This window comes from Clytia hemisphaerica, unplaced genomic scaffold, assembly GCF_902728285.1.
Source record: "Clytia hemisphaerica strain Z4C2 unplaced genomic scaffold, Clytia hemisphaerica genome assembly, whole genome shotgun sequence".
In the NCBI taxonomy this organism is placed as follows: Eukaryota; Metazoa; Cnidaria; class Hydrozoa; order Leptothecata; family Clytiidae; genus Clytia; species Clytia hemisphaerica.
In genome coordinates, this window is record NW_027103621.1 from 635,553 (window position 1) to 659,630 (window position 24,078).

At 36.1% G+C, this 24,078-nt stretch overlaps 2 protein-coding genes and 1 pseudogene across 2 annotated transcripts in view; 1 reads left to right on the forward strand and 2 right to left on the reverse strand.

Annotated features, from left to right (window-relative positions):
• Window positions 1-6,008, reverse strand: part of LOC136802378 (serine/threonine-protein kinase PLK1-like) — a 40,444-nt gene extending 34,436 nt beyond the window's left edge. The window contains exon 1 of the mRNA XM_067059111.1: window positions 5,515-6,008. Coding sequence (XP_066915212.1) covers window positions 5,515-5,622 — 108 coding nt within the window. The 5' untranslated portion in view covers window positions 5,623-6,008. The remainder of the gene's footprint in view (window positions 1-5,514) is intronic.
• Window positions 1,511-4,435, forward strand: LOC136802365 (fibropellin-1 pseudogene; annotated as a pseudogene).
• Window positions 6,009-7,101: 1,093 nt separating the features above from the next.
• On the reverse strand, window positions 7,102-19,279 carry LOC136802382 (kelch-like ECH-associated protein 1). The gene is made up of 7 exons (XM_067059118.1): window positions 18,634-19,279; window positions 15,079-15,264; window positions 14,250-14,436; window positions 13,698-13,979; window positions 12,019-12,184; window positions 11,257-11,414; window positions 7,102-9,203 (listed from the first exon to the last, which is right to left on the reverse strand). Exons 1-7 carry the CDS (start codon window positions 19,234-19,236, stop codon window positions 9,067-9,069), a joined length of 1,719 nt encoding a protein of 572 aa, XP_066915219.1. The 5' UTR covers window positions 19,237-19,279; the 3' UTR covers window positions 7,102-9,066.
• Between the last annotated feature and the right edge of the window lie 4,799 nt (window positions 19,280-24,078).

Consider the following 24,078-nt stretch of genomic DNA (forward strand, 5'->3'; position numbering starts at 1 on the left):
AATGACAAAAGTCAGAATATTTATTGAAGGGTGTGTTACAAACGACCTTTTTGTCAGCCGTTTTGATAGAATTTGTCAAGTTCTCTCAAAGCAAAAAAGATTCTTTGGGGACACAAGAAGATTTTTTTCGCGCGTGTGCAATGCAACATGCTCCTTCCCACCAACCTGAAACGCTTTCTCGTGTCTCCACCCCATTTTTCTTTCTATCAGTAAAAGTGAAATCTCACTTTTGTCTCTGGGTCAATGGAGGAAAATTGATTCGAATCAATTTTGCTCCATTGTCCCAGGAACATAATTAGCGTGTCTTTTGGGTATTTCCCTGCTCACTTTTTGTCCGTTGAAACAAAAAAAGAAACCGTGGGATACGCACTTTTTTTCTTGTGTTGGTGGAATAGAGCATGGCGCATTGCACCAACGCGAAAAAAACTTCTCGTGTCCCCAAGCCTTAACGCTTTTCTTTTTTTAAAGCCCATTTATAAAAGAGTATCGCATGAAAAACTCTTTAATTGACTCATCTATTGGATGAGTAAAGTGGCAAAGTTTCACTTCAGTCCTACCTCAGTCTCAAAAGCTGGCACACAACGTTGTTTCAATGTTTATCTAACGTTCACAACGTCCATATAACGTTAGGTGAACGTTGAAACAACGTTGTGTGCCAGCTCAGTCTCAAAAGCTACAGACTCATCACAAGGAAGTGGGCAACTCGTTAAGAACAATTAAATGTAAAAAATGAAAAAAACTCTTCCTTAATAGGTTAGTAAGTACATCCCTATTAAATATTTCCTATATTTTCATAAGTACTTTTTGGGAAGGAAGAAACTAGGCACTAGGCCCTAAGAAATTCAGTATAAAAAGAGGGTTTAGTAGGTTTAAAACCATTCACAAGCATAAGAAGCAAAGAGTAAATTGTGAACACAGATTGCTAACACATTCAAAGACAGAAGAAGATCAGTTATTTTGAACTTGTCAAAAGGTATGTTTAACTTTAATTTTTAATATTTGTCATTAGTTACATATTTTACTTAACATTTATTTGCAGCCATTTTGCTTTTTATAAAGTTTCAACCCTTTAATCACTTCATCCCTTAAAGGTTTTGTTTTTAAATAAGAGTGATATTATTTGCTTACTCATCAATTTTGATTCACAAGCTTTTTGATATTGGATTGACACGGATGTGGAGCAAGATTGGCTAGAGAGAGGAAAAGAAATACATTTTTTGCTTGTATCAGCATAATATAACAATAGCAAGACACTGTTCTGATATAAAATATGTGTCTGATATGAAACGGAAACACTTATGTAAAAACAAAACCTTTAACATAAATAACGAAAAGATAAATACTTATTGATGATGAAATATTGAAAATTTTGACCTCCCAGCTGGCACACAACGTTGTTTCAACATTCATATAACGTTATATGGACGTTGTGAACGTTAAATAAACGTCAAAACAACGATGTGTGCCAGCTGACCTTTTTATTTCATATTTTTTTCAATGTAGGAAAGCCATGAAGAGCCTAGCATTGTTATTGGTCATCGCCATCTTTGGCCAATCTCATGCACGTAAGTTGATGTCATATTCATGAAGTGTTGCAAAAATCGAAATATTTGTTTCTACACGCTATTTTTTATAAGAATACACTTTATAAGAATGTCATTCATGAAAATGGCCAAAAATTTAAGAATAATGCTAAGAATATCACCATCATGGAATTTTGCTACTCAAGCTAAGAATGCCATTTTTATAGCATTTTCAAAACGTACGTACTAAATGTTAAATCTAGTCTGAATTAGGATCCTAACCTAAGAATGCTGTAAGAATTTTTTAGGATGATTTTCCCAAAAGATTTAAGAATATTCATGATGAAACAGATTTACACCATTCTTGTATAAAAAAAGCGTGTACTTCTTTTGATCCTCCCAAGTATATATTATTAGCATTACAACAAGAAAAATAAGTTTTTTAAAACATTTTTTTCAAGCTTACCAGAGTTTACTGCTTATGAATTTTAGGGAAGATATCTTTAAAAGCCCCTTCGTTGATCTAAAATCAAAACTGTAAAATGAATTATAAACGATATCAGAAAATAATATCATTTTATTTAGTTCTCTTACGAGATGATTGCAAAGGAGTTCACTGTCAATACGGAGGGAAGTGCAAGGAGCTCGTTTATGGGGGCTTCAAATGTGAGTGTAAAAGAGGATTCGAAGGAAAGTTCTGTGAAATCGACACTAACAAATGCAAAGGAGTCCATTGTCAAAACGGAGGAAAATGCAAAACTATTGGCAACACCTACAAATGTAAATGCACAAGAGGATTCACAGGAAAGTTCTGCGAAATCAGCACTGACCAATGCAAAGGAGTCCATTGTCAAAATGGAGGAAAATGCAAAACTGTTGGCAACACCTACAAATGTGAATGCAGAAAAGGATACGAAGGAAAGCGCTGTGAAATCAGCACTGACCGATGCAAAGGAGTCCATTGTCAAAACGGAGGAAAATGCAAAACTGTTGGCAACACCTACAAATGTGAATGCAGAAAAGGATACGAAGGAAGGAAAGCGCTGTGAAATCAGTACTGATCGATGCAAAGGAGTCCATTGTCAAAACGGAGGAAAATGCAAAACTGTTGGCAACACCTACAAATGTGAATGCAGAAAAGGATACGAAGGAAAGCGCTGTGAAATCAGTACTGACCGATGCAAAGGAGTCCATTGTCAAAACGGAGGAAAATGCAAAACTGTTGGCAAGACCTACAAATGTGAATGCAGAAAAGGATACGAAGGAAAGCGCTGTGAAATCAGTACTGATCGATGCAAAGGAGTCCATTGTCAAAACGGAGGAGGAAAATGCAAAAACTGTTGGCAACACCTACAAATGTGAATGAATGCAGAAAAGGATACGAAGGAAAGCGCTGTGAAATCAGTACTGATCGATGCAAAGGAGTCCATTGTCAAAACGAAGGAAAATGCAAAACTGTTGGCAACACCTACAAATGTGAATGCAGAAAAGGATACGAAGGAAAGCGTTGTGAAATCAGCACTGACCGATGCAAAGGAGTCCATTGTCAAAACGGAGGAAAATGCAAAACTGTTGGCAACACCTACAAATGTGAATGCAGAAAGGGATACGAAGGAAAGCGCTGTGAAATCAGCACTGACCGATGCAAAGGAGTCCATTGTCAAAACGGAGGAGGAAAATGCAAAACTGTTGGCAACACCTACAAATGTGAATGCAAAAAAGGATACGAAGGAAAGCGCTGTGAAATCAGTACTGATCGATGCAAAGGAGTCCATTGTCAAAACGGAGGAAAAAAGGAGGAAAATGCAAAAACTGTTGGCAACACCTACAAATGTGAATGCAGAAAAGGATACGAAGGAAAGCGTTGTGAAATCAGCACTGACCAATGCAAAGGAGTCCATTGTCAAAACGGAGGAAAATGCAAAACTGTTGGCAACACCTACAAATGTGAATGCAGAAAGGGATACGAAGGAAAGCGCTGTGAAATCAGCACTGACCGATGCAAAGGAGTCCATTGTCAAAACGGAGGAAAATGCAAAACTGTTGGCAACACCTACAAATGTGAATGCAAAAAAGGATACGAAGGAAAGCGTTGTGAAATCAGCACTGACCGATGCAAAGGAGTCCATTGTCAAAACGGAGGGAAATGCAAAACTGTTGGCAACACCTACAAATGTGAATGCAGAAAAGGATTCGAAGGAAAGCGTTGTGAAATCAGCACTGACCGATGCAAAGGAGTCCATTGTCAAAACGGAGGGAAATGCAAAACTGTTGGCAACACCTACAAATGTGAATGCAGAAAGGGATACGCAGGAAAGCGTTGTGAAATCAGCACTGACCGATGCAAAGGAGTCCATTGTCAAAATGGAGGAAAATGCAAAACTGTTGGCAACACCTACAAATGTGAATGCAGAAAAGGATACGAAGGAAAGCGTTGTGAAATCAGCACTGACCGATGCAAAGGAGTCCATTGTCAAAACGGAGGAAAATGCAAAACTGTTGGCAACACCTACAAATGTGAATGCAGAAAGGGATACGAAGGAAAGCGTTGTGAAATCAGCACTGACCGATGCAAAGGAGTCCATTGTCAAAACGGAGGAAAATGCAAAACTGTTGGCAACACCTACAAATGTGAATGCAGAAAGGGATACGAAGGAAAGCGTTGTGAAATCAGCACTGACCGATGCAAAGGAGTCCATTGTCAAAACGGAGGAAAATGCAAAACTGTTGGCAAGACCTACAAATGTGAATGCAGAAAAGGATACGAAGGCAAGCGTTGTGAAATCAGCACTGACCGATGCAGAGGAGTCCATTGTCAAAACGGAGGAAAATGCAAATCCTTTGGAGACAGCTTCAAATGTAAATGCAAGAGAGGTTTTACTGGAAAGCATTGTGAAATCAGACCTTATTAACTTTTCAAAGTTGAGTTTGGAATGTTCGGAAATGAAAATGGAATATGTTAAACGATTTTATTCAATTATCTTTTTTATTTAAAGCTATAATTATCTTTTTTTTATTGGGTTCTTTTAGCGGGGTTTTCAAAGTTTACTTTCTGAAATTTTAGGTTGAGAGTTAATCAATTTAAGAATCTTCCAAGTTTTACAACGAGATGTTGTTGAATAAGGTCTTGGTGATTTGAAATAAAGTGAAATTCCTTTGATAGTGTTGGGACTAATTTGAACTTCAATTTTAATAACAAAATAGGTATTTGATAATTATATTATTTATCGTGATATTTATATAATTTATAACATTTGAAATTTTATTAGAAATATAGGGATTTTTTTGTTCATTCTTTTCTTTATTTAATACATTGCATGAATTGAAATTTGAATAACGTGTTCTTAATTCTTCATTCTTGATGTACAAAAGGGGGGCAGCCGGGCCTTGGCCCGACCACATTTTTTCAAAGCAAAAAGAAAATTTACTAATCAAGCCAAATTATGTTTAATAACCTTAAAACAGACCTGTTTTAGGCGATCGAGAAGGGCCATTCTTTGACAATACACAATGTTATGTTCTTTGGGCCTGGCTACACCATTTTTAAAGTGTCTTTAATTTGTATGTTAAGGTACGTTAAATGTTCATTCTTTGCACCTTTCGACTACAATGACACTTTTTCGACGTGGCAATGCTTCCGTAAAGGGTCAGTTCGAGAAAATCACTTTTCAATAATAGGGAAATTGAACATCCCTAGGTAGTCATAAGCTCAAGAAATTTCATTTCCATAACTAGGGAGCTGTGGGACCTTCCCTAGCTAGGGGTTGGTTAGGGAAAAATCCAGATTTGCACATCTGGAGATATACATTTCAATAACCTAGGGAATCAAAGACTTTTTCCTGTGTCATTCAATTATTCAAAATTTTCGAAAAATAGAAATCATAGATATTGATGTTGAGAAATGTGATTAATATACTGCAATCCCCAAAATTTGGCAAAGATTGAGGTAAAACAAACAATAAAAGAACAAACAAATAAAAAGAACACATACCTCCTTTTGCACATCCAGTTCTAATCGCTTCCTAATACTCCTCAACATTTCATAATCATCTTCAATCGATCCAACCATTTTCAAATCTTTCAACAATTTCTCATACATTTTGTATTGGAATTAATGGAATGATTAAGGAACGGGTAACGGTGATTCATGAGTGATTTTGAAGCAACAAGGATATTTATGGATGAATTTAAAACCATTCAAATCGTCACCAACATAAATGAAATGCATTGATTAAGGGTTCAGATCAGACAATCTTCTTCCAGGTTTTTGAAGTCACTGAGTATAAAATGTAATGTTGATGTGCGCAATCTTTGTTAAAGCTTTCTGTGTTTAGTGTGTGGTGGTTAGATGGAGATAAAACAATACCAAGCTTTGTTGCCACTTGGTATGTTCAAAATTTTAACTCCATATTATTAGTACATGTTTTTTTATGTGCAGTGTATTAAATTTGTGTCTGTTATTAGTTTTTGGTGCTGAAAAATGAAGAATCAGTGAAAAGTTAGAGGATAACATAATTGCCAAAACCAAATTTTTAAAGGAGTTAATCAAATGGTTTTAAATTTTTATGGCATGCAGATTCCTTCAATTATCCTGGGCAAAATCTGTCATTTTTTTTGGAAAGAAATTTTCCTAAAGTGGTGATATTCTAGCATGTATTTTTTCACTTTTTGTTACAAACAATGGAATAAAGATTCGATATGTCGTGATATGCCAAAAATCTTAAACCATCTAATTATCCCTAAAGAAAAGTTGTTTTAATAATTTATCGGCTTAACATGCTAGAAATGTCTCAAGGTAGGGAGAAAAAAGCTTGACCTCGAGGATGCCTTACGCAGGACAAAAAGAAACAAGCTTCGAATTTGATGTGCAGTAGAGTCCCCATAACTCGAACACGCACGGGGAACACAGATATGGCTGAGTTAAGGAAATTCCGAGTTATGGAGTAAAGCTTATACACGTTTTTTTTTTTATAAGAACGTCAAAAATTTTCGAAGCCTTCGGATGTTCTTAGTTTTTTGGATTTGAAGCCTAAAAATGTTCTTAAAATGTTCTTATTTTCAGCATTTTTTGAGCATTTTGATGTAATTTCTTCATAAAATGCATGTTTTTAAGTCTCCAAAGCCTTAGAATGTTCTTAGAATGTTCTCAAATTTTTGGGCCTCGAAGCCTTATGTTCTTAAATAGTTTGTTCTTTTAAAAAAAAAACGTGTAAGGCATTGCTTTTCAAAGCTAACACGATCTAAAATTCTGTCTTGTTTGCAACTGTACTTGAATTGGAGTACCAAAGAAACATCCTTGTCCATGAATGGCAAAAATATAATATCTACATATAATACAAAATCGAGATAAAAAACGAAATCCAAAAAATATGAAAATATCTAAATAATTCTCTCTTAGTACCCCTATACCTAAAAATGGTTTCCAAAAAAACATATTCGGAAATTTCGAAAAAAGCAAAAATTCTTCGAAAACAAATTATGATAAAAAAAGATTTTTGAACATAAATTTAACACAGATTTATTATCAAACATTACAACAAAACACTTGTTTTATAGAAAAAAAAATGTATCATTCTTTTGTGCGCATGCACTGATTTTTTTTTTATCAAAACAAAGAAAAAGAAAAGAAGATTTATTCATGCGTGAAAATTTCGAAAAAAAGTTCGAAAAATTACATCCACGGTTTCACTTCCTTAACTATTTTCTCATACAATCCCTAGAAGAAATCAACAAGGCACTGCATCCAGGCCTATAATTTAATTCAAATAACTGCGATCTGAAGGAATGACCTTTTTCAATATAATTTGGAACAGTTTTTGCACTTTAATAGATTTATTTATCTTTTATAGCCAGAGCAAGTTTTGGTATACAAGAAAGAAACCAATAATCCATAACACGACTAGAGAACGTTAAACTATTCAAATAGGTTATACTACGCTTTTTTTATAAGAATATACTTTAAAAGAAAGTCTTCTGTTTTTAAATTTATAATTTTCGATGATTTTGAGACTATGACTGGTAAAATCTAAAAATTAACCTTAAGAATATGTTAAGAATATTATATGATGATTTCGACCAAAAGTTAAAAATATCCATGATGAAATGGATTTACACCATTCTTATAAGAAAAAAGCGTGTATTCTTTGGTAGTTGGAGATCTCTAGAGGGTCCACAGAAATATCAATGTTTCGATACCAATTACCAATCAAATAAAAGCCTTAGTTATCTAGAATCAGGCAAAAGACTTGAGCAAATCAGCCAGGTTTTGAAGACTGTAGAATCAGTCCTACTCACTGTAGATTGAGTAAAGTCAGTTGAACTATATTCTAATCATGTTTCATTGTCGAATTCTACAACACTGCTTCTTTCAATTGAAAAAAAGTCGTCACCAACTAAGGAAAATCCAAATCTTCTCGAAAAAATAAATCGCTTTACGCTATCCAGCACGGGCATACCATAAATGGGACAAAAGTCCATCCAGACAGTTGAACTTATGAAGTAAAAAAGCTCTCTTAAAGCAGAAAGCAGAGTATAGGTTCCATTCAGAATATAATTTCACATAACTTTTATTGCCATTTTCTTCAAGTACAAGCAAGTATCCGAGTCTACCGAAAACGTTTTGATACGTTCACCCAACGTCCGTAATATGTAACCAACGAAGCATGAGCATCGAAACATCATTTGAATTCACTTCGGGGAAACAATTATCCCAAGTAACAAAGTATAGTATCGAGCGTTACACCTGCAATAATTCTTTGATTGAGTAACGGTTAGAAAATTGGAATGAGATTTTATTCAGTATAAAACCATTATCAATATAATAGTGTCGAATATACGTCCAAATCTTCGAAAGCGCTATTTTTACGGCAGGGTAACAATAACTTGACTACGAAAAAGGTTTTCTTCGACCAGAATCAATCAGCTGACAAAACCAACACCCTCTAGCAAGTTGTAGACGGACTTTACAGCAGATAGTTAATACTTACTTTTACACTAGTGACAATTCGTTGCTCGCGAATATCAACTCCGAATAATGTTTAAATTATCTAAGAGAAAAATTTAATCACTTCACTTAACCAATTATCCTATACGAGACGTCACAGCTTATTTCTACGCTGTAACGGAATTTTGGTGAGGTACTCGCTATTAACCAATCAACCAATTTGGAAGCACTTCTTTTACGGTAGATGTATGGTGCTTACTGTGACACCGGCTCTACTCCGCCAATTGACCGACTACGGATCATGATTTAATCCAATGGAAACCAATCACCATTCAACCAAGTTATAGACCGATTCAGCAAAATCCAGTTAGGTGCTATCTTTAAGCAAACCTCGAGCAAGCTGCCTGTTCCTAACTGACATAAATTTCACCTACGAAACCAAAAACTATGCACAGGTCCAAACGGGAAATATTTGAACACTTTGAGCTATCAAGGTGTTACTTGATCATCTTGTACATAGCATCCACCGTTTTTTTAGGTAACTGGCTGATCGTGGATGAAAATGACGTCACACGGAATCATTTTATACCAACGCATCTTTCACGGTAGAGGTATGGTACCGACTGTGACACCAGCCCCACTCCGTGGATCCGGTAACGGTTTGACTAGCCTCCATTCTCCACTATCTTGATCGTATGATTCGACACCGTCCAAAAATTTCTCACCATCATAACCACCTATAAATTAAAAAAAAAGAACTAATTCCAAAGAAAAGCTTTTACGTTTAATACTAAGACTCTTTAACCCTATTAGCCCCAGGGGGGGGTAGAATCTACCACGCTGGAGTTCTTTTGTTTATATCTCGGAGAAAAATTTTTCAAACGACTTGAAACTTTCTGACTTTTAATAAAATCTTATTAAGAGTATTTGTGCAAAATTTTAGGGTCATAGGTTGTCCAGATCAGGTTTTATGACTTTATTGTGAAACATGACATAAAACCCAGCTTAAATCGCTTAAAACTCAAAATTTTAAAGTACTGATAACTTCTAAACTATTTATTCAATCATTTTCAAATTTTGACACGTGATAGGCATTGATAATACAAATTTAAAAAATCAAAAGAAAATTTTTGAAAATGATGACGTCATCATTTATAACGTCATCAAATTTTGAAAATTTTACTCATCTTCAGCATAGATTTTAAGAAAAAATCTTCATGGAATTTGCAAAACCGGCAATTATGTCAAAGAACAGTCTTTTATCTTGCAGAATCTTTAAACAGAATTGAAATATCTTTATTGGTTCGACTGTAATAGACATTTTTGTAAACCATATATTTGGGCTTTTTTCCGAAAGGTGGAAATTTTGTGATGACGTCATCAGTTTTTGAATGACGTAAATCAAATTTTTTTTTCTTCCTGGAAAATTGTATCATGATGGAGAACATCTGTACAAAATTTCATGGCCATAGCTCTTCTAGATCGAAAATAATCGAGGGTGGTAGATTCTACCCCCCCCTGGGGATACAAAAGTCAAAAAAGCTTGGGGCTAATAGGGTTAAACTTTAAAATGCCCAGAGACTTTAGTAGAGACTTTAGTAGCAAGTGGCCTCTAAAGAGAAATGTATTTTTAGGAAACTCTTTTTTACTGCTCATTAACCTACCCTAGAAAAGTACTCTCGGGTACTTAATAGCCGGGGGGGGGGGGGCCGCTGATTAATTTTTCGAAAATTTTCCGCCCAGGACATTCTTATTCCAGCCCCCCCCGCTTATTGATTTTTGGGAAGTTTCTTTGAAAGTCCTCTTTTGCCCTAATTCTGCTGTATTAGCCTCCTTTTCGAAAATTTTCCACCCAGGACATTTTTATTCCAACCCCCCCTGCTTATTCCAACCTCCCCGGCTATTAGGTACCCGAGAGTAAAGAAATTAATGGGTCCGATTCTAAACGTGACAGAGATAGACCTTCATTACGAAACTTTCTCGGAGTTGTATCATCGATTTTACGTTATTTAAAGACTGGGGACATGGCGTTCTAAATCTGCAGGCCTAGCAAGCGTGCATTGATGTCAAAAACTGGGTATCCTAATAATATTGAAGCCATTGCATTGACGTCAATTTGATTCCCTTGTATTGCGTCAGTTTTTTCAACGAAAGCCGCCCACTTTAAACTTTCTTTTCGCAAGTCAGGTCTCTTTTTGGGTCGAATGTATGGGTAAAAAGTGTTTTCTTCGGGGATGTAAATCAAATTATAAGGAAAGTTCCACGACAAATAATGGTGTACGAGAAGAGAATGAAGAGCTGCTTGAACCATTTCGAAAAATACCAGTCTTCAAGCTGCCATCAAAGAAAAAAAACGAACAAGAACTTAAACGGTCAAGATTTAGGGGACAATAATTGCGACAGCCCGCCTTTTTAACCTACAAAAATCAAAAAGGTTAAAAGCGCTGGTTTACCAAATCTTTATAAAGTAAGGATACAGTTTTTCTCCGTTATCAAAGTGAAGATACATAAAGTCTCTAAGAGGGTAATAGCGACCGTAGCATGAAGGTAGAGCATCCAGCTACGATGCACAAGGTTGTGGGTTCAATCCCCAGCCGGGTCATAACAACGATTCCCAGAATAGTACTTGATGCCTCTCTGCTTGATGCTCAGCAATTAAAGAGACGGGTCCAGGTTAAGTGGAGAAATCCCATAACTTCGGGTAGCCAGCTAGAGTAGAGAAAAGGGAGCCTTTGAGTCGCCTTCGACTGCATTCGCAAACTTACTTACTTAATAGGGTAATTATCTCACCTAGAGCAAACAGTTTATTCTTAATGACAGCCACACTGAGAGCACTTCGATGTTCATTCATAGGCGTCACGAGACACCAGTGATCTTCTTGCGGGCAATATCTTTCAACACTGTTCAACTGTGCGACTCCATTGTAACCACCAAGTGCGTACACATGCCTGAAGAAGAAGATTTTGAGATGTTTTAAATTATAAAGGTATAATCAAAACCCTGAGACCTGTTTCCCCTTCTATCACCAATACAATTTAACTAATTTAACTAGTAAAATCTTCTTAATTTGATTAATTTCTAAGTTTCAGTTTCGAAAATGAGTTTTTGCTCGTACAACTTTAACCTTGTAATCAGATCTTTTACTTTGATTCTCGATGAATTAGTTATCTTGTAACACTTTTTTTTAACAAAAGTGAAGACATTGCATTTTGGTCGTAGATAATATGGAAGAGGTTGTGAACCACGGAATTAAGTCCCCGCAAAACTTTGGTAAAACTTAACTCATTTAGGTCAGACACTCACTCATTTATCCGGGACAAGCTGGAGTTTTTACAAGCTCTTATTTGAACTGGTTGGTCGTTAACATGTAGTAAAAACAATTTTGCTACTTTTTTTAAAGAACGCGTCATTTCTATTACTTCAAACGACCAATTAGTGAAGTATCTTATAAAAACTCCAGCTCATCCCATTCATCCATCCATCCGAGACGGAAAAACTTTTAACACTTTCATATGGAGAGCTTAAAACCAAAAAATTAAATTACACACTCACCCATTCATGGCGACCACACCAGCTCCACTTCGCGGAGTGTTCAAAGGAGCGATCGTTTTCCACGTGTTTTCTTGCGGACAATAACATTCAACTGTTCGTAAACGGTTCTCAGAATCGAATCCACCAACAGCGTACAAAAGACCATCTAATACTGCTACACCAACACCTGGAAGGGAATATAATAACAAACGTAAAACTAAATTCTATGGGCCTTTATTTTGTGAAAATATATTGGACTATTCCAGAAATAGTCTTTACCCCCTATGTTGAGGAGGTCCTGAAAAATTGGGAAAAATCCAGGGGGGGTCACCTTTTTAGAACGAAGAGCTCCTAAACATAGAGGGCAGAAATTTTTCTTGAATAGCCCATTGAGAATTTTTTTCCTTGAATTTCGCCTGGCGCGTAATGTAGAAAAAAGAAGTGGCGTTTTAAGGCAAAGTAGTGTAGTAGTGTAATAGCTTGGTGCAGGCGTGCGATCCGGGTTCAATTTCAAAAATCATCAGAAAAAAAATTCCATCCAGGTTTAGTCTGTCTACTGTCACAAAAATATGACTACAGTGCGTCCTGCAACTCAGAAAACACCAGTCTTGACTCAAGAAGGTCGTGGTTACATTCCCACTAGGTGCTCACAATGCAAAAGAAGAACTAAAATCTGTCTTTTACCCCTGGAAAACCCAGAATACTCTTTGGTGCCTAGTAAACCTAACTAAAGTCTATTCACGATAAGTGTGCACTCTTTTTTCATTTACCTATAACTTTTGAAGGAATTCTTAAATCTTTATAAATTTGGTATCATTGGAAAGATATTAGTAAGTGGGACAATTTGAAATAAAAAAATCTTTAAAATAATTCTAAAAATGAAGATGAAAATGAAAAAGAAAAAAATGAAGATGTTGTAGAAAAGTGCTATAAGTATCATTTTCACTGTTAAGTAAAAAACCTTGATTATCGAACGTTATCACTGTGAAAAAAATTCTCAAAAATAATCATTCAATCAAAAGATATCAAACAAAGTTATAAGCTAATTGACGTCTAAAAACGCTGTTTTCTGCTGTTTTCTGCTGTTTTTTGGGGTCAATCACTTATCAACTTTGTATCATAACTTTGTATTGAATAAATATTTTAGTGAAATTTTTTCACAGTGATGACCTCCAAAGATCAAAAAATCTCTCCAGTGAAAATGAAAGTTATAGCACTTCTCTACAAGATCTTCATTTTTTCTTCTTCATTTTCATCTTCATTTTTAGAATTCTTTTGAAGATTTTTTTACTTCAAATTGTTCCACTCACAAATATCTCTCCAACGATACCAAATTTGTAAAGATTGAAGAATTCCTTCAAAAGTTATAGGTAAAAGAAAAAAGAGTGCACACTTATCGTGAATAGACTTTAGTTTAATCTTTAGATCTTTTTCCAAATACCCTAGGACCTTATTAGGATTTCACATTCCATAATTTGCTCAACCAGCCACGCATCTACGTATTTATTGAAAACAAATTTTGAAACAGAACCAATTCATGATATGCACCACTGCAATGTCTTCTGACATTACGTCACGGAACCATTAGCTCATTGGTTGGAAGTGACGTAAAATCAGTCAATACGTCACTTTCAACCAATCAGCTATTGGGTGGAACGGAAGACATTGCAATGGTGCATATCATGAATAGATAAGATTACCCATCCTTGGGGTAGTCATTGGTGCACATAATGTCCATGAATCACTTTCGACACTGTATTTCTCCACAGAGTTCAGATTCATCAAACCATCACTACCACCCACTGCATAAATTACGCCATCGATTGACGCCACGCCAAGACGGTGGCGTGGTGTATTTAACTTAGCAACAGAAGTCCATTCGTGAGTAAAAGGATCGTATCTTTCAACGTTGGCAGAGTCAGAATCGAGTTTGTCAAACAGTGGTGAGTTTGTACGACCCCCTACCATATAAAGTAAACCACCTAGAACCAAAAAAACAAAACAGGAAAATAATGAATAAAGTTTTTATCATAAATCTGTAAAAACTCCAACTCTCCAAGCCTTCAAATTTCTTCCTTTCCACGGTAAATAGTTTATTCTATTGAGGATCAATTAATTGTCACACCAAGAAGTTATCAATGATTTTTTAAATAGATACATAAATTTTGAAGTTGTACTTATACTAGGGATACTTTGACACTACTAGATTTTCTATGGAGATTATAAAACAAAAGAGAAACCAATTATTTTACCTAAAAATACTGCACCAGCACCGCTCTTAGCTTTGGGCATTTCTCCAAGGTGAGTCCATAGTCCAGTATCTGGGTTAAAGCAATCGTATGAAGCATAAGACTGTTTGTTGTAGCCACCCATACAAAAGATGACTTCAAGACCAAGTGGTTTTCGTTTGGTGACTGGAATGACTTTCTTGTCAATGTCCTGTTATAATTAACCAATGGAAAATAATTTCAACGCTCATGTAATATCCGATTTTGACCCTAAAGCCTTTAAGTATGGTTTGGTCTACGTCAAACGAGGGAAAGTCATTAAAGTACCAAAAGACAGATTGTGAATAATTATACAACCAGATCATCCATAGCACTTATCAAAATTTAAGTCCTCCTCCCCTCAGAGATTGGTAGGGACCACCTAGATTTCTGGTATTTGTACTGACTTTTGTTTTGCTAAATTAGATAAATATATTTCCGTTTCAGGCAAAATATTTTTAGATTTTTTCAGTAATTTACTGAAGATTTCCTTGGCGCCTAGGATCCAATCATGGGTACCCCTTGGCCCTTGAAAAGAATGATACCCCTTAAATTTTTTTAAATTCATACTCCCAGCTATTTTGAGGAAATTTAAAGGTGTAGAGGCTTGAGGACTGGAGCTATGTTAAATTAAAAATTGTAGACAAATATCTATTTAACCATATTCTGTATATCCTAATTTGAAAAGTTTCTGTTTCTTAGTTAATAGTTACAAGCAAGAAGAATAAATCAAAAAAGAAAGTACAGATTGCTTAGTCAAAGAAAGAAATAAACCATAATAATTATTTTAAAGTTCACAGTATTTGATCCCTACCTGGATGATATCAGTGATTAAATCCAAAGCTCCTTCCCCATTTTGTATTGAAACATTGTCTGTAACCAATGTTTGTAAATGAGATTTTGGTAAAAGATGAAGTCTTACGAGACCAAGCAAGTCAACTAGATGACCTTTCCGTTCCCCTGTGTCATGGTTGATCCATCGTAATACCGATTCTAGTACCTTTAAAAGTAATAATTTTTTCAGTATAAAGAGTAAAATATGACGTAGGTGTCACCAAACCTCCCAAGTCATTAATTTCAACATAATGGCGAATCATAGATAGCAAATAATGTGAATAAGCTACTCTCACCAGGTAGGCTTTCACACCGCAAAAGGAACAAATCTTTGCAATGAGAAACGCCTAAATGCAATTGCGCAAATTCGTACAAGCGCCTGAACTCAGATATATTTTTCTATTTCTATTCGATAATTTACAGGAGGTTAATTACAAAAACTATTCTCACAAATATTATCCAGAAAATAATATAAATATAAGTTAAATAAATAGTAATAAAAAATATATGTATCTGTCTTAAAAATAAACTTAAAATTAAAAATTGCATATAAAAACAAGATTTATTTACTAAAAATAAATATAAAACATCTTAAAAGGTTTATAAGGCTTAGTGAGTAGAGAGATTCCGAATGATTTAAGCTTTGAGTTCTAGATTTTGGATAGGTGTTGACAAAAATAATTCAAAATTAGAACCACAGATTTAGGACTGAAGATAAGGGATAAAATGCGCATAAAATGAAGTCAATGGTTCACTAAAAATATCCAAAAAGTCTGTTCTTCCACAGAAAATTGTGAGATCTGTTATTGACACTTGGTAATTTTGACATGTCAATCAATTGTGTATCCTGTAAAAAAGTCTCTCTCCAGAAGAGAAAAAATAACACAAAACAAAAAAAAGCGCCAAGATGTGAGCAGCGTGTGTGTGATTAAATTGTCAATTACTTATTTAAATTATGTAATTTTAATAGTCTTTAAAAATACATTCGGATGGTGAAAGTTTGATTGATAAAATTGGTGGATATCAGTCAAAATTGTTGTCAAAGAGATATAAAAGTAAGTGAAAATACAGGCCAGATATCATCAATCCCATGTTTCAATCAATCGTCCCAAGTTAGAGCCGTTGCGTTGGCGGTATGTTTTCTATATTGTCTAGCTCTATAGGCCTGTTTCCATGGATCGCACGAGTGTGCCTGCTAGATCGAAATTCTTAAAATAGATTTGGCCGCACACTCTGCACAATCAATGTTTGATTTCCATCAACAAAGGGGTGGACTTGAATAAAATCTAACTGTTTACATTTTTTTGTTTACTCAGCAGTTTTTCTCTTTCTTCATTGGTTGAAAAATTATCAATAGAGATGTGCGCTCCTGTAGGCTCAAAAAAGTTGAAAATTGTCCTACCTTTTACCTTTGATTACCTTTGATGTGTTTCAGCAAATTCTCTGCTCACTCAACCCGTGGGGTCCGATGTTTGACCATTTCAACAATTGAATTCGAGTCAGCCATCCTGTAAGGGAGATAGGCAGGGAGCAGTGGCTGGTCGGGAACATCTTGGAGAAATTGATCAAGTTGTTTTTTGAAGGAATTTTTGGAACATTTGGTCATGTCACATATTTTTCTTAGTAACACATTGAATAGTCTTGGGCCGGTGTCTGAAAGGCAGCTCTTCCAAATGTTCTTGTTTGTTGTATTCACTGGTTTGAGGTGGCATTTTCTTCCCAGGCGTTGGTTTGTATATGAATAAATACCGCCTTCCCCTTCACCATAGTTAAAATTTGGCACCAGTTGTTTGATTATACACCATGTATATATACTTTGGTATCTTTCGGTTCACGTCTTCTCTCGAGACTGTACATATTGAGGTGTTTGAGCTTCTCCCAATAATTCAAATTGGGTGGAAGTTGGATCCCTTTTATAAAGGATTTTTGCAGATACTCCAGTTCTTGCATCAGGGATCTCTTTGTAGGAGACCATAGCTGGGAGTAGTATTCCAGATGTTGAAGTACCAATGTCTTCCAAAGAGTGGTCATTGCTGTTTTATCTCTGGACTTGAAGGTTCTGTATATCCAGGCACTTATACCCTTGACTCTGTCAGTGATCGTTTGAATGTGCATTTCATATGACAGGTTGTTTGAGAGTAGGATACCCAGGTCTTTCACTGCTGTACATTTGATTTGTAGACTGAGTGTACTTTCAGTTGTTCATTTTTTCCGTATGCAATGTGTTCAAACTTTTTTCCATTGAGCTCCATATTGTTGATAGATGTCCAGTCATAGAAAATGTCTAGATCATCTTGAAGCATACTCACATCTGCAGCGCAAGATATTGCCTTCATAAGTCTTGTGTCGTCAGCAAAAGATGAGAGGATGGAATGTTTAATCTTTTCGTAGATGTCACTAATCATTACCAGAAACAAGAGGGGGCCCAGAACTGAGCCTTGTGAAACTCCGCTTGTAACTTTCGCTTCATCTGACAGGAACGTGTTTATGGAAACTTTTTGGTATCTCTCAGTAAGGAAGGATTGTATCCAGTTCAATAGTTGTCCTTTGATTCCATTGATTTTTAGCTTATGTAGCAAGATTTGATGGTCCACCTTGTCAAAGATAGAAAAGCGCACAAAGGCGTAGGTCGTACAATACAAAAGTCTAGCAAAATTGCATTGACAGTACCGTCAACTGCTCTAACTTGGGAAGATTGGTCGAAACATGGGACTGGTCGATGTTCCTTACTGAAATGATCTGGCAGTCAGGCACATCCTGGCAAATGAACGGGGTATTTTTCACTTGCGATTGGTGGCAAATGCAAGGAGTCGAAAAGAAAAGTGATATAATAGCACTGAATACCCCACACAATTGAAACGGTTTGGAAATATTTTGCTTCATTTCAAAGAACTGCATAGATGAAATTTTTTTCCATGGGTCAATTTTGTCTTCGAAGATCGAAGAAACTTTTAACGAAAAAATGAAGTTCCCAGTTTTCTTCCTTTTTTCCCATTTTCAGTTTTAAGTTCATTTTTATTCATTTTCACGCTTTTAGCCTGAGATGCCAGTATGGATTCCACGAAATCTCGCGCCGAAGATATTTTTCCGTACAGCAGGCCTCACGCCAATCACGCCAAGCAAAATTTCTTTTGTACCAACATTCAATTTTTCAATAAGGGTGCAAGATGGGAAAAGAGGCGCATGCGCCAACATGATTGATAAATTGACGCGAGTGTAAGCGAGCGAAAGCAAATTTAGCCAAATGAAAGCTAAAAATTGATGGCTTATGGAGTCATTCACGCCGAGCTGGAATTATTACTTTACGCTAACTGAAAATCAAACAATCTTTGTAAGTATCCTTACGCCAATGCGGCAAAAACGTTTCAGTTGTACGCCGAAGATCTTCGGCGTTAGTTACACGAAATCCATACTGGCTGAGATGTACTATCTCATTTACACTGGGTGACAAATACCCCATGCAAATACTCACCCCGTTCATTTGCCAGGATGTGCCTGACTGTCTGGGACAAAATCAGAAAAAACAAAACATTACCTCCATTTCTGTTCCCACACATAAACCATCCTGTTGTAAAAACCATTTCACTCTTTCAAAAGGGAGTGATAAGAACTCATATTCTTTTACAACTTTAATAAAATTACGATCACAATAGTTCTTAGCTTTCTTCTTCAAGTCTGAACACCCGTGCATTTCAGCAAAAACAAAAATTCCAAGACTGTTTGAAGGGTGAAGTTGGTGTTCTAAAAATTCACAACATTTTTCTTGAACTCTCACCATTTGCAAAATTGTTGCCATTCGCAAAAGATTTTGAACATTCTCTTGATCAATATAAATTTTAGAGGTATATACAAAATCAATAAGTTGGCTAACTGAATCAGGGTCCATATCTTTTAGTGTTATTGTTTCTTGTCTGCTTTCAATGAGATTGTGAGAAAACATTGAATAAAAGTAGGGTACTGAAGAAGCCAATAGAAATTTGTGTGCAAGTATTTCGCGATTTCCAACAATCATTTTGACATCACATAATGTTTTCTCATCCCTTAAAGACTGAAACTTTTGGAATACTTCTCGTGAATGGTCTTCAAAAAGGTTAAAATTCATCGATTCTATCTCATTTTGTTGTTTTGAAGCCGCCATCTTGGATTCACTTTCGATCTTCTGTTTACATCAGCAAATATTACGGCACCGACCCAATCGATTGATTTTTGTGCTCACCCGGAGAGGTTTTCCCACCAAAAGCTACTTATGGAGGAAAAAGATTAAAGGAGGAGAGACTTATCAAAATGGTAGCTCTAAAAGTGTAAAAAAGTATACCTTCGAAGTACTACTACCACACTACTACCCATACCTACCCATACTGAAAGGGTTGGTAGACGATCACAACCGCAACTTCTCATACAGAAATATATGGTAAGGTTTGTGTGTGATAGGCTTCCTTCATTCTAGTCCAAATTCTTTTCCACAACACTCCTTTAGCCTGGAAATCTATGCTTCTGCAGCATTTTGACATTTGTGATATTTCTTTTTAATCTTTGTGTAAACTTGCATATGTTTTGCATACATTCCAACTAAATCCAACCACGGCATTTTCGTTCCTGTATTTTTGCATACAATTCAATATGGCGGATGGAAAGGTGAAAAGGTCTATTTGCTAGTGATTTTCAGTTTGCAGTTTATTAGGCAGAGGTCACTCTGGGTCACTTACAGAAACAATTTTAGGTTAGAAATACGTCTATTCATGTGTTAGTGGGTGGGTGGGTTAAATGTCAAAATTCTCTTTCAAACTCAGAAACATTGATTTTCTATGCCAAATGTTAGGATGAGCCTCGACATGGCCCGAGAGGACCCTGCCGACGCACCGGATTGTCCGGTGTATTTGTCCGGTGGCAAAAAGTATCCTTTCGCTACACCGGACGCAATAAGTCCGGTGTCAGTCCGGTGTTGCATACAGGGAATTTTGGACGCCTGACATTTATGAAACAAAAAATTAAGAAACACCGGACGCACCGGACTGGTCATGTCCGGTGTTTTGATTGTCCGGTGGAAATAAATATCCTTCTCCGACACCGGACATACGACTTCCTTAAGTCCGGTGTAGAGATTGTCCGGTGGTAAAAAGAATTCTCATTTTACACCGGACTTTCGCGTGTCCGGTGTTCGTTAAGTCCGGTGCGTCGGCAGGGTCCTGGCCCGAGAATTCTCGGGCCAAAACTTTTATTGGAATTCGCGTAAAGCCCGAGTAAGGTTCGAGCTGGCCCGAAAATTCAGGCCACACGCGGGCCACGCACGGGCCACACTCGGCCCAATTTTTTAAAACATGATTTAAACAGGCGTGTAATTTCAGGACTGAATTTTTTTAACATTTTCTTTGAGAAAAACTTGGTTTCTCTTAATTATATTAAATATATGAATGTTGTAAATTCATATAAATATTAAATGTCTTACCGTGAGATTGGGTAACTTGCATCAGTGGAGGCTAACATGCATAGCCCTCAAATGAAAGACCTGACTGGTCATTAAAATACAAAGTTAAATCAAAACAAAAATGGTATTCATGATATGCACCACTGCAATGTCTTCTGACATTACATCACGGACCCAACAGCTGATTGGTTGTAAGTGACGTAAAATCAGTCAATACGTCACTTTCAACCAATCAGCTATTGGGTGGAATGGAAGACATTGCAATGGTGCATATCATGAATAGAGTAGAGCTGCGAGAGTTGTATTTTAATGATCAGCCAGGTCTTTCATTTGAGGGCTATGCATGTTAGCCTCCACTGATGCAAGTTACCCAATCTCACGGTATTTGGTATGAAAACATAGTTATAAAATATACTTAGGGTGGAAATATTCGCTAGTAAACTGGTCCTGGTTTTAAACTGAAGCGTGTCCACGGGAAGCTCGTAAAGTTTTTTTGAGCGATATAAACAAAACAGACAACATCTGTGCGGAATTAAAATTAAATCTCGGTTCTAGATATCGTATTTCCTCTTTTTAGCGCTGCCCTCTAATGAGCGCCGCCCCTAAAACCTCAAAAATTTTAAGAGCGCCGCCCTTTAAAGAGCGCCGCACCTCTGAAGGGGGCGCTTTTTAGAAAAAAGATAAAGAAAACAGAATTCTATAGTTTTCTTGTTAATAAACTCTTCCACATCTAATTCTAAAATAAGAATGTTCTTTAGTGGAAGATAATGTCTAAAAATCAAAAGGACAGTTGTCAATTTCATGGCATGGGTTGTTTCTTGATTTCTTGAGTCTTTAAAAGGTAGGAAATAAAAAAACTTGAAAAGAGCGCCGCCCTCTAAAGAGCGCTGCACCTAAAATTACGAAAATTTTAAGAGCGCTGCTGCGCTTAGTTGAGGAAATACGGTACCTAACTTAGGAGTTTACTAGGCTGCTGGCACCCATTACAGTAACGGATTCGATTTGAAAACGATTAGAATCTAGATCAAAACATTCAAAAGAGAATTCGTCACTGTAATGTCTTCAATTTTTCTCAATCGAATGCGAGAAGACAGGATACCGTCTATATCGCACCTCGACGTCTTTTGACTAATTAAATCGCTAGAATCTTACTGACGCGCTGTCTTTATTTTTCATCTTTAATCTGCTCTTCCGCAATCGATTGAACTCATCGTTAATCTATAATAGAAAAGATTTATAGGATTCAGTACTTCGCCCCTACTCCGTACTTAGATTAGACTCAATGGACCCAGCCAGACAGGCTTAAAAGCGTTATGAAAAAGGAGGCCCGAACATGGCCCAAATGACTCGGGTCATGTTCGGGCCAAAAGAATTGATAGGGTCTCTCGGCCCGAAGAGGCCCGAGAATTCTTGGGCCATGTCGAGGGTCGTATGTAAGGTGGGTCACTCACAAATCGATTTTTAATTTGATTTTCACTATGGCTCGCATAGTTTATAATTTGAAAAAAAGTAAGAAACAGAGATATAATTTTTAACTTGTTCACAAAATTTCCGTAATTAATTATCTGTGTAGTATATATAACGACAGAAATAACAGCCATCTGAAAAGATTTAAGGGTCGTCAAACAAAGAAAAGAACATTTGGCCGTTTGTTTTGGTTTTCAACAGAGACGAAGCGATCAAACAGAAATATGGCGGGAAGTAATATTTGGCATGGAATGAAAAATCGATGTTTCTGGATTTGAAACATCAACAACCTTTAATCCATCCACCCACTAATGTCAATTGACGTTTTTCTAACCTAAAATCGATTTGTGAGTGACACCTTACTTTGCCCAGGCCATTTTTTATGCCCTTTTAGCGTCCGATGACCGGTAAAAACAGCCTTTTTAGCGGAAAAACACAAGAAAAAGTGCCCTTTGTGCCACCAATGGACGCTGCCCTGCCTTTCTAAAATATGGCCTGTTGCCATGTTTCTTTTTCATGGTTATATACATACAGTTCTGTGGTAGGTGGTGTCAGAACATGCGTCAGCAAATTTAAAATCATACGGTTCTGGTAGTTAGCCATTTATTAGTATACTTTGACAGGGCTGCAAAGAAATATTTTTAGTCAATCGGACATCATGTCCAACAGAAATGAAATCCTGTCAAATTCAAAATATAAATATAAAAATATATTTGTTAAATTATTCAGTCTTGAAAGTTAGGGAGAAAGCGAGTAGGTAAAATAAAAGTTACCTTCAATCATGGTTAAATATATTGAGATTTTAGTGTATTTCAACGTTTTTCAGAATTTAAAGTTCAGGTGAGAATTGCTAGGTATTTTAGCACCTCCATTTTCCTTCATTGAATATTTCGATTTTAGAGGGGTTTGGTGGCTTCTAGGCTAAATTCCAAGCCTTATTCGAGCAAATTTGAGCTTTTAAATCCTGAAATCCTAAGGTCCTAAGTCTTAAGTCTCATGTTAAAACTTAGAGTTAAAACTCTACTCTCCAACTGTAGTTTAAAGGCACTTAAAAATCATTTTGTGGTGTTTAAAATTTTGCCGGGGACTTGCCTTTGTCTGATTTCTCTTTCACACCGAGTAGGCTTTTAAATCGAAATATAAAAATAATCCGAATCGGCGTCCAGGCATTTTGAATGAAAATAAATAAGTTAAAAAGGGCGCGCTATCAGTGAAAGTTATCCTGACATGTTATGACAGAAAGTACAATAAATTGATAAACTTGGTGGAGTTATCAAAACAAATTTGCTGTCAAAGAGATTTAACATTAAGTGAAAATACAGGCCAGATATCAAACAGTCCCATGACTCACTGTCTAGGGGAATACTGAGCACACCCCTCTACACACAGCGTACTTTCTCCTTTTATCTTTATCCAAACAAAATTTGTAAAATTAATATACTTCATGATTTTTTTAATTTTACAAATCGGCACTTAGGTGGTCGCATCTTTATGATTAGTCTAGGCTAAGGCGGTCTCCTTCTTTTCTATTTTGTTTTCAAATGGTAATTAAAATAAATAGTTACTTACACATGTTTATTAAAATGGTTTGTATCTGAAATTAATTTGTTCTTTAGTTGCAATCAGAAAACACATTTGCATACTTTGTCAAATCAATCTTTGTGTGCAAATAAGAATCTATCCACCCTGGGCTTATAGACATCTAGGTAGACCAAACTGAAAACAGCAGAAACATCAGAATTATAGAAATAGGTTTACAGCTTGGATATCCATATTGGTAACCTTTTTACCGGTAAACTTTTACTAAACCAAAGCATCAGTCTGAAAAAAGCACCTTTCTTTATTAATTATTCCCTCTTGTGAAACTGCCCTCTAATAAGCCTGACTTTTTTAAAAGCAGTGTTTATTAGAATTCAAATGAATGACTGATCATTGAACTTTTAAGATGGTTGTTCTATATTATATTAAGAAATCATAATAAGGAGATCTGAGGAGATTAATTGTTCTATTATTGAGGGGTTCCAGAAACCTTTGAAAGTCCAGAATCCGCAGTGTCAAAAGAAAGAAGAGGAGAATTTCAAGTGCAGT